Here is an 11,607-nt window from a genome sequence, read left to right as displayed (position 1 = left end):
TGAAGAAGAAGAAGAAGAAGACAGAGTGAGAGATGTCAGTGCATCTTCAAGACATTGACAATATGAAAAAAGAAGAAATGACGTACATTGAAGAAGATGGATGAAGACAGTAGCGTGCATTCAACAAGATGGATGAAGATGAAGCTTGCCATCCAAATGGTGGTCATGGATACATGAATATATGCCGAAGAAGAAGCACTCCCATAGTGGATTATGAGGGAGCAACCTAAAAGACTTCATCAAGCGAAAGCACAAACAAGAAAGGCGTTTCATCTTGAAACAGTCAAGATCTTCCTCATCTAGATCAAGTGGAATGTGCAAGGTTAAGGTTTGTTCTTGATAGGCTTTCTCTTTTATCGGTCTCTTGTTGTTGTTGGGAGGTTGGTTTTTAGGATAGTTGGACATACTATCAAGAGCGCTCTTGAATGATTAACTTGATTGCATCGCTCTCGGGGAGAGCTCAAACCCTTGCATGGCGGTGTGGCCTTAGTGGAAATTACTTGGGAGCCTCCAATTGTCATGGAGTTTTCCTCAAGCTCGTGACCTTTGTGGAGTTTACTTGGGAGCCTCCAATTAAGTTGTGGAGCTCGCCCTGAGCTTGTACAGGTTCTATGACCACCCTCAAGGATCCCTTAGTGGATCGAGGATCTCTTTTCGTGGGAAGGCTCGAGGAAAATACAGTGCGCCATTTGTTGCATTTGGAGTGCCCTGTGCCTCCACACCGCTCCATCCGAGAGTAGCACCCACAAAGGGTGTGAACTTAGGGATACATCATCGTCTCCGTGTGCCTCAATTACTCCTTAACCTGAGCTCCTTTACTTATGCACTTTAATTTGTGATAGCCATCGTGCTTGATGTTCTATATCTTGCTGTCACCTTGTTTCTTATCTTGTTTAATATAGGTTGTTGCTGCATATAGGCAAACCCTAATTTATAGGCTTTGTGCTTGTCAAGTTAAACATTAGTTTTATTCCGCACCTGATCAAGCCTCCAACATAGAAGTTTTTGAAACCACCTATTCAACCCCCCTTTGGGCGGCATCCTTGGTCTTTCACCATCTTTGCAGCTGTCACGACCCCGTGTCTCCACCGCCTTGCCCACATGGAGGAGCTTCTTGGCTTGCACCGGCCTCCCCCGCACTCCTAGAGCTTTGGTGGCTACACTCCTTGCCGGCTGGCCTCCCCACGCCGGCTTCCCCCGCACCGCTCGAGCTCTGGTGGAGGCACATTCCGCATCGGCGTTGCCCTACCCCGCCCACCTTCTCTCCTGGACGCATGCTCAACCCAGCTCCACCATGTGATGGAAGAGCTTGTCGTTTTAAAGGGTGCCTTAATTTTAAGGATCGGTCCAGTTTACTGGATCTGAAATGAACCCTTTTTCATGCAAATCCAAAAAATAGCAAATGTTCTACGGGGTTTACCAGCTAAGGCGTTTGTTAGAGTTGTTCTTACTAGGGACACCGACTTTTCATCGATACTGCATATTATTTACTACCTCTCCATGATCCAACATACTATTATTTCTTTGAAAATAGATTGGTCCTATGTGGGTTGGCTTTTGTTGTGGGTGATATGAAATGGATCACATCAGGTGTCTCTACATGTTTCTTCATTTTGGTCGGAATGTGGTTGGGGTATTTTCGTACTTCAAACCACTTTTGGGAGTTGTCGGAAAATCCCTTAACGTCTTATATTCCGGAATGGAGGGAGTACTAGTGAACCTCCAGTTTTTAATATTTCCGTTGATGTTATCCAAGAGTGCATTCGGGATGTATTGTGTAAAGATGTTTCATAATTAACGAAGTGGTGACAGTATCTCACAAAAAGCAGAGGATAATAGATCCATTTATCCCCAAATCATGGATCTTAATCACTACCTGACAAAATTACATGTATATAACATCTTTTGGAAGAAAGCTTCATGTATGAAATTCTCAAGACTGGCTACCACAAGCCATCCGATGCCCTTTTAATTCACCAAATCATCATCCAGAAATACCAAGTCGACATATTTGTCATCCTTCAAGTCTAACATTTCGAACATAGAACCGATCTCGTCGACTTTGGGGTACCCTTGCCACTCTAGCATCCCCAAATGCCTTCTCCGCCGCTGGTGTGCCACCGCAGGTCAAGAGCCCAACCAAAACCCTAGCCCTACTAGGGTTGGACTTGAAGCTCGAGGCTCGGCTTAAGCTCGATGAGGCTTGGCTCGGGCTCGACTTGGCTTGAAGGGCGGGCAAGCCAAGCCTAAACCCTGGGATCAAGGCTCGAGGCTCGACAAGCCCGCTTGATGAAGCTTGCAAGCCGGCTCGAAGGCTCGATGTAATTAAAAAAATCGCCATGACCTATGCTAAAAATGTACCATTTCACAAGTATAAACAACAATATAGCATGTATACATCACACACATAGTGTAACAAGTTTCAGAAAAGTACAAATAGCGAGGATAAACAACAATATCTTTGCCATGACGGGGTATCTATGTGCATTCCGCTTCCACCACAATAGCACATTTTTTTGTTTAGCAAGCTGTCATTCTCCTCACCAAGATACTTGTCAAGCTCATTCTTTGTTGTCTCCAAAGAAGTTTCACTTAAATAGGAGGTGAACTCGCTAGCACTTGAGGGAAAAGAGGCACTTGTATCCATAGTTGATGATGAGGATGCACCCGCTTTATAAGAATCAGCTTTCTCATGACGATGATGCATATCGTATGTCTCATACAACTTTCTCACCTCGATGTTGATCAACTCAAATTCAGTAGCAGCCTTTTCACGTGCATAGATCTTATAAAAACCCCACTTGATGTATTTCAGCTTGTACCTTGGGTCAAGAACAGTAGCAATGACCATGACATTATTGGGTTCTTCCCAACACTTATTGAATTTGTCCATCATTGCCTCCCCCATAGTTTTCAACTCTGGTTTTGTGGACTCACATGCCTCTCTAAGTGCAATCTTTACATTGACAATGTGAGGATAAAATATATTGGAAGTAGGATATGTAGAGCCATAGAATGCAGTAGAAACCTCAGCCAAACGAGCAAGTATTGGTGTAATGGTATCAAACAATGCCCATTCATCATTTGTGGACTTCCATTTATAGTTTGCATCGGTGTCCGCATATGAATCTAATGCATCCTTATAGACAATGGAAGTTTTTAGCATGTTGTACGTTGAATTCCATCTTGTGGTAACATCAAGTTTCAGCCCCTCACCGATTGTCATTGCAAGATTACGACATATTTGAACAAACTTGAACAACCGAGATATCAACTTATTTATGTACTTCACAGTTTCCCTCACATTGGCAGTCAAATGGGAGATGGTTGCAGTACCATTGGTCACCACCAAGTTGATGATATGAACACAACAACGAACATTAAAATGTTTTAGAACGAAACAATAGGAGCTTCTAGCTGCAAACATGGCCTTCAAATTCCGGATTGCTACATCATTGTTGGATGCATTATCTAGAGTAATTGAGATGATTTTATCTTCTATCTTCCATGCATCCACACATTCAAAGACAGCTTGAGAAATCACATGCCCACTATGTGGGGGGTCCAACTCCACAAAGTTTAGCACATGACATTGCATATTCCAGTTTTTATCAATGAAGTGTGCATCTAAACACATATAGGAAAGTGTTTGGTTGTATGTCCACAAATTAGTAGTTAAAGCAATGTTGTCCACACCTTTAAGAACCTTCATAAGGCTATCTCTTCCAGCTTCAAACACATTTAAGCATTCCTTTCTAATGGTTTTTCTACCAATAAATTCATACCGAGGATTCATATATTTCATCACTATGTTGAACCATGTGTGCTATACCATCTTAAATGGATAATCATGACATATCACCATTTTAGCAATTAACTTTTTAGCTTCCTCTTGGCTATATTCCCTAGAAGTTTGCAGAACTGGAATACCGGTATCACTTGCATTAGATGGCTGAAAATTGAGAAGGGTTTGAGAAGCCACCTTTGCCATTAGGACCATGTAATCTGCACATGATTTTGTGTAGTGTCTCTTGAGGTGTGTAGTTGCTCCGGCACCCCCTTGATCTGATTTGTAGGATAAGAACTTCTCGCAGTAATTGCGTGCCATAATCACTGTGACACCAGGCTGCATGGTGGATGGCACCGGAACCTTTTCAAAGTGACCCCAAACTTTTGAACCTGACTTGCCCCCCGATTGAACGGTAACCTTTGGACCAACCTTCATTCCCTTTTGTCGCTTCTTCCCTCTCCGAGAACCTCCACCATATTATCCACATAATTTCCATCATCAGAAATGTCAATATGACCATCATCAAATACATCTTCCTCGGACATGGCATCATTCTTGTCATAAGAATTTTCTTCCTCATCGGACTCATCCACTGGCTGCACATAGAGTAATCACAATCATTCAATCAATCAATCACACTAAAAAACCATGTACTGGTGTTGCATCATTTTTTAAATGGCGAAAGCAAATTACCACCGGTGATGTTGTTGTTCTCGGCGGTGACTCATTCGGTACTTCTGGTTGTGATGATGTTGCTCTAGTTGAAGAGATACCAAGTAGACCCGCTGTCTTGGAATTCATTGCATTGTTGTATGCCCGCCTCCTTCCTTGCGATGGCAGCTGTGGCTGCGGTGGACGTGCGTGAGATCCTTCACTGCCCCTTCCAGGATGCATTTTCCATGGGGGGATAAGCAACAGCCTGCAACAAATTAAAACTATAAGCAATTGCTACTATAACTATCAATCTGAAGGAGAAGCAAGTAAAAGAGAAAATAAATAACAATGATGGGTGAGCAATTACAAGAAAAGCTTCCTTACCTTCGTTCGTGCCTCCGTGTCTGTGGTGGACTGCTGGTGGAGGGACGACTGGCGGAGAGCCAACATGAGGTAGGAGGGCTGGTGGGCGGAAGGACGACGGGCGGTTGGCTACGTCGGCCGAAGGGTGGCACCAGCCACCGCCTCTGCTAACCCTAGGCGAGGGCGAGGTTAGGGGGAGGCAGACGGGGTCGGTCATGGCTGGAGGCCGGCGGAGGGGATCCATTGGAGGAGGAGAAGGGGTGGCGACGGCCGGCGTTGGTGGTGGAGGCCGGCGAGGGTGGCGGCGCCGGCGTCGCTCTTCAACCCTAGCGGCGCGACGCGCGAGCAGAGACCGTGCGTTCGTGCGAGAGAAGGGCTGAAATCGTGTGGGGAGCAGGGGAAAAATCCAAGGTGGGGGGTATTTTGGATTTTTGGTGGCTGGCTCGTGAGCCGTTCGAGCCGAGCCTCAAGCCCGCCGAGCCAAGCTTCGATCCCACTTTTCACCCTTTTATTTGCACCAAGCCAAGCCTTGGCTCGGCTCGAAATCCGTCGAGCCTCAACGAGCCGAGCCTCGAGCCAGCTCGGCTCGATTTCACCCCTAAGCCCTACCTGTAAGTGAAAGAATCGAGTCAGAGAACATAACATGTCCCACCTCCACGAGCGTGTGAACCATAAGACGATCTCGAAATCTAGTGAAGTTAGGACTCGCAATTGACAGGAAAACAAAACCCTAGGGATAGAGTGCCATATCCATGGCAAATTTTTAATTTTTTTAAGAATTGTTATACTAATACTAACTTTGTATTAAATCTCCAGTTTTTTTTAGGGGAGCAGAATTGCTAGTTTTTTTTTTTTGAGAACTAGCAGAATTGCTAGCTGGAGCACAATACATAAAGAAACTGTTACAACTTCGGCCTGTTAGTCTAGCCCAGCAGGAGATTTGAAGCAGGCCGGCCCGTTAGAAAAAAATAGAATCTGGAGCTGCTTGCCGAACGCCCAGGCGAGCTCCTGATCTGGAGCGGCCGAACTATCGCACTGAAAACCCCCGTCCTCTGCCGGAACGGGAATTAAAACCCATCGCGATCTGGTGCGGTGGCCGCCCCCGTCGCCATTCTTTCCGGCCAAGCTCCCCACTCCCGACGATGCGGCACCTCCTCCTCTCCCGCCTCCTCCGCCGCGCCCCCTCCCCCTCCCAGCCCCACCACCACCTCCAGCTCATCCGCGCCCTCTCCTCCTCCTCCCCGCTCCCGTCCTCCGACGCCGACCTCCGCAAGTACGCCGGCTACGCGCTGCTCGTCCTCGGCTGCGGCGCCGCCACCTACTACTCCTTCCCCTTCCCGGCCGACGCGCTCCACAAGAAGGCCGTCCCCTTCAAGTACGCGCCCCTCCCCGACGACCTCCACACCGTCTCCAACTGGAGCGGCACGCACGAGGTCCACACCCGCGTCCTCCTCCAGCCCGACTCCATCCCGGCCCTCGAGGACGCGCTCGCCACCGCGCACAGGGAGCGCCGCAGGCTCAGGCCCGTCGGCTCCGGGCTCTCCCCCAACGGCCTCGGCCTCTCCCGGGCCGGCATGGTCAACCTCGCGCTCATGGACAAGGTGCTCCACGTCGACGCCAAGAAGAAGACCGTCACGGTGCAGGCGGGGATACGTGTCGCTGAGCTCGTCGATGCGCTCCGGGAGCATGGCCTCACGCTGCAGAACTTCGCCTCCATCCGGGAGCAGCAGGTCGGCGGCATCATCCAGGTATGAGCTCTACTGAGAGAATCAATTTTTTTTTTGTCCACGCAAGGAGCTGTGTCCGTGAGCTTTTATTCTTGATTGCGTACAGGTTGGTGCCCATGGCACTGGCGCAGGATTGCCTCCAATTGATGAGCAGGTTGTTAGCATGAAACTCGTTACTCCTGCCAAAGGGACATTGGAGTTATCGAGGGAGAAAGATCCCGACTTGTTTTATCTTGCCCGCTGTGGACTTGGTGGCCTAGGAGTCGTTGCAGAAGTTACTCTTCAGTGTGTAGAAAGGCACCAACTTGTTGAGCATACCTTTGTTTCTAATGCAGATGAGATCAAGAAAAACCACAAGTAATATTTACACGCCGTCTCACTTGATTAGTCTGTACAGTTTTAGCATCCTTTTCCGGAGGAATTTCTAACTTCCCTGCCTTTTTCAGGAAATGGCTGTCTGAAAACAAACATATCAAGTACTTGTGGATTCCATATACTGATACAGTTGTTGTTGTCCAATGTAATCCTCCTTCAAAAAGGAAAACTCCAAAGTTGACATCAAAGTATGGAAAAGATGAAGCCCTTCAGCATGTTCGTGACCTTTATCGAGAGTCACTCAAGAAATATAGGTGCGAACAGATGGCTAATGGTTTGCTACTAGGAATTGCAACATTTCCATGGTTTTCTGTATGCAAACTGCATCGTAATCATTTCTAGGTTAACAGGAGAGCACATTTACACATGCACTTTTTCTATGTCACACTTGACCACTAGCAAACTTCATTTGGATATTCTGCTCTTATGCAGATATATTATTTTGTACCCAAATGAATCAACTAAATATTTCCTTGGTTAGAAACTGAACTGATAGGAGCAAGTGATTTTACTCTGGTGACCATTGTGTCTTTAGCTTGCTCCTACACGTTTATTTGTGAGTTTGACCTCTCCACCTTACCTTGTTACTCTGGAGGCTAGTACAGAGAGGCATGTGGGTGCCGTCATATTTGTAGGAAGAGTTGGTACGTCATAATTTAGACAAGTGTCGGGTGGGACTTTTTTGTGCCTGCTATTCTGTTGTTACCTTGAAATGATATGCAATCTCAAATTGGAGGTGGGCCCAGCCAAGAAAAATAATAAGAAGATGTTGGACCACTTGTAGATCTACTCAAATGAACTAATTTGGAATTATTTTGCACTAAATTTTCTAGCTTTACTCAGCAATAGTGAAATTTTCTTTTGTTTTTGTTTCTAGCTTATGCCACTTTGTAGATGCTTTTCAGAACTGAAGCAGAAAGTAAAGACCCCGCGATTGATCAACTATCATTTACTGAATTGAGAGATCAACTGCTTGCCCTTGATCCTCTGGATAAAGATCATGTGATCAGGATTAATAAAGCAGAAGCTGAATACTGGAAGAAATCTGAGGGATATCGCATGGGCTGGAGTGATGAAATACTAGGTTTTGATTGTGGTGGTCAGCAGTGGGTGTCTGAAACCTGCTTCCCTACTGGAACTCTAGCGAAACCAAGTATGAAGGATCTAGATTATATGGAGGAATTGCTACAGTTGATTGAGAAGGAAGATATACCTGCGCCTGCACCAATTGAGCAGCGTTGGACTGCCCGCAGCAGGAGTCCCATGAGCCCAGCATCAAGCTCCGAAGAAGATGAAATATTTTCATGGGTAACTTGTTCTTCTATAACTTTGTGTTGTTGTTGTGTTAAAATCAACGTTATTAGTTCTGTCATCCACCTAGAGTTCTTTTGTACGCATACTAATTATTTTCTACTTGTCCTATAAATGGGCAGATATCTAGTTAAATGGGTAGAGAATCAGACATGTGAGTTACGAAATTCTATAGTTATACCAGACTCAGGGAGTCAGGGGAAACTTTTTAGATCGAACTCATTCAGATTTGCACGATGCCATCAAGGCAAATACTACTGAGTTTCTGAACAATGTGTCATATCCATTCCCTGAGATTTTTTTCCCCGTCCAATAAGATTTGTGTTTTATCTTAAGTTTTGTAGAGATATAGAACATGCCCTATTCTATATTTGGTACATCTCTTGGTTATTTTAGAACTTCAATAACAACAACAACAACGCCAAGTCACCAAAGCCTTTCTCCCAAGCTAGTTGGGGTAGGCTAGATGTGAAACCCAACGGAAACATAAGAAAACCAATCAGAAAAAAAAAAAAGAACAAGTAAACTAAGATTTTGATGATTAGAACTTCATACATGATTTTTGACGCATTTGCAGTATTTATCCCAATTTTAGTGGACATGTTCTTGTATAACTCAGTTCAAAGTGGCGTTTGATAGTTCACAAGCTGATGAAGTACATTGCTACTCTCAACATTTTTATGTCATGTGTACTTACAGATAGCATCCATACCTACATAAATCAGTATTACTTGTAATCTATTGGTGACATATTCAGCAATAACGTCATGGGAAAAGCTTTGTTTCATGCTATTTTATTTGTGTTCGTTTCAGTTACGTCAGTCTGCTGTATTATTATTATTTTTACTAAAAAAATAAATCGTTGCTTAAAATTAAGTACTTTTCAGTTTAGATGATGTGGAAAAATTCAAAACGCTTCCCATATTCCGGGATATGAATTACAATCAACCTGAAAGGAGTGCATCATAGAACACTGTCAGTTCATAAAACTCAAACTTCTGTGAATTATTTTTCAGAGGCTTTACAACGTTCTTGCAAGACTTGGTGCACTTCCGTAGGCACTTTAGCCGCATTATTTTTATTCAGTTTTTAACAATGTAACAAGGTCTTGTGTGCAGTTTTTACCATGTTGCAACTTTTAGTTAAGAGCATCCTTTGTTAATCCTCTTAAAAAAGTTACTGTGTGGTTATGCAATACAGGTTGGTATAATAATGTATTTACCAACATCGGACCCTCGCCAAAGGAAGGACATTACCGAGGAGTTCTTCAACTACAGAAGTCTGACACAAACTAGTCTCTGGGATGATTATTCTGCATATGAACACTGGGCCAAAATTGAGGTACCAACTTTTACTAGCACCAGCAAGATGTATGCACCTACCATTCGGTGTTTGTTAGTAAGCTTTGCTGCTGACATGGTGGAAGATTAGCATCATACTTGTTAATTTCAAGAGAATGATCTTTTCTCTTGCAGGCATAGCAGTGGCTCGCTCAACTATCTTGCATTATTTATTAACAATATAGTCTACCTCTGAATTAATACTTAACGATTCCTCTCTGTAGGTTCCAAAGGACAAGGATGAACTTGCTGAACTGCAGGTTAGGTTGCGGAAGCGTTTCCCTGTTGACATGTATAACAAGACACGCATGGAGCTGGACCCTAACAAGGTTCTCTCGAGTGTGAAGCTAGACAAGATGTTCCCAGGGACGCGGACTGTCCAACATGCAAAGTAAAGGTGTTTTGACTAATGACATGCCGAAGGCAAAACACTTTCTCTCCTGGAGAAATGTAATATGTAGCTTTTTTTTGCCCCATGGAGAAATGTACTCTTCCAAGTTCGATTATGTCGTTGATACTTGATCAAAACTAGAAACTGGAATTCTGCTCCGTCGGTGGTTTACATGACTATGCACGCTTGCTGCAGAGTTAATTTCTTTGTAGAACTTGCTCTGTTGGTAGAGAACTAGAGATAGTCTTTCCGTTCCCATGGTGAAGCGCTTGTCGCTGGAGGCTTATTTCCTTGATTCAGGCTGATGAACCTTGTGCTTCTTAAGATACTGTCATCCATTGTTGTACCAAGTGCAATGCTGATGAAAATTTAGCAGTTGAAATAAATTATGAAAGGAAGAACAAATTGATTGGAGTCAAGGTTCAGTTGTAAACTTGTGATTGTGGAACCATACTGAGCACCGCTATTTTGTAAGCTGCCATGGGTAAAAAAAATATCGAGATAGCAAGGTGCACATTTGTTATGCAATTGTAGTGATCTCACACTTTACAAGTAGTGTAGCAATTATACTGTATCACTCCATCTACAAGTAAGTGATGGTTTGAACTTCAAATTCAAACTCTTGAATCCAATATCATTTTCCATATTCAGTGATGTACTGAACATCCATTGTGAACATGGAAATCCTATGCATATATTTTTTCTTGAAAGTAATCTACAATATTGTTATGGAGAGTTTTAAGCATACTATAGTAAAAAATAGCAGACAACATCAAATCATTTGTGAACTAAGTGGTTACAATCTCATCCCCTCTGAGCGCCTAAGCCGGATTAAGGATTCCCTATATTGAAGTATGTTCATAGAATTCCATAAAATCCAATAGGATTTTGTGTAAGTTTTTTTTTGGTGCAACAAATGCCTCAAGAATCACCCGTTAAACAGTGAAATTCTAAAAAGTAAGAAAAATACAAGGATGGGTAGAGGTCGACTAGAGTTGGCATGGGCGGAAGCGGTAAAAAAAGACTTAGGAACTGTAATGTCCCTAAAGATTTGGCTCTTAATATGACCACATGAAAAAGTTTGCCCGTATCTACATGTTAAAGGGAATGAAGAGGAGGAGCGAGTGCTCCACGCGATGTGACCGCGAAAACCTAGGTCATGAGATATACGTGTGAGTAAACATCCTTATACAAGATTTCTCCTTCATAATTGTCCACGCGCACATCAAGGGTGGGCCCCACTACTACACTGGCATGTGACACTCTCTTTCTCCCTCCTCTCTTCGTCTTACTCCGACCAAAAAATCAGAGAGAGAGAGAGAGAGAGATGGCGACCAAGTTGGCGCCGTCGACGTCGTGGTTGGGTACAATGGAGAAGAGCTCTAAACTTAGGGTCGCATAGGCGGAGTCGTTGGCGCCAAACTTAGAGCATGTCTAACAGGCCCCCTACTTCTCTGCCCCGTAAAACGTGAGTATTTCGCCCCGTATCAAAAAATTGCTCACGGAAGAACCATTCCATCTAGCAGACCCCGTATTTCGCCCCGTATATTTGAAAATTGAAACCCCGGGAAATTTGTTCGATAGTTCATCATCATGGATCATACATACGGATCATACATAATTGCCCGATCCTAATGGATCGCGACTTATACTAAC

General features: G+C 44.1%; 1 protein-coding gene across 1 annotated transcript; it reads left to right on the top strand.

Annotated features, from left to right (window-relative positions):
* Positions 1 to 5,909: 5,909 nt before the first annotated feature.
* Positions 5,910 to 10,356, top strand: LOC124653238 (L-galactono-1,4-lactone dehydrogenase 2, mitochondrial). The gene is made up of 6 exons (XM_047192303.1): positions 5,910 to 6,555; positions 6,641 to 6,891; positions 6,981 to 7,163; positions 7,815 to 8,217; positions 9,421 to 9,561; positions 9,785 to 10,356. Exons 1-6 carry the CDS (start codon positions 5,950 to 5,952, stop codon positions 9,953 to 9,955), a joined length of 1,755 nt encoding a protein of 584 aa, XP_047048259.1. The 5' UTR covers positions 5,910 to 5,949; the 3' UTR covers positions 9,956 to 10,356.
* The last annotated feature ends 1,251 nt before the right edge of the window (positions 10,357 to 11,607 follow it).

The sequence above is a fragment of the Lolium rigidum genome, chromosome 5, assembly GCF_022539505.1.
Source record: "Lolium rigidum isolate FL_2022 chromosome 5, APGP_CSIRO_Lrig_0.1, whole genome shotgun sequence".
NCBI lineage: Eukaryota > Viridiplantae > Streptophyta > Magnoliopsida > Poales > Poaceae > Lolium > Lolium rigidum.
This window is presented reverse-complemented; position numbering and strand designations above follow the sequence as displayed.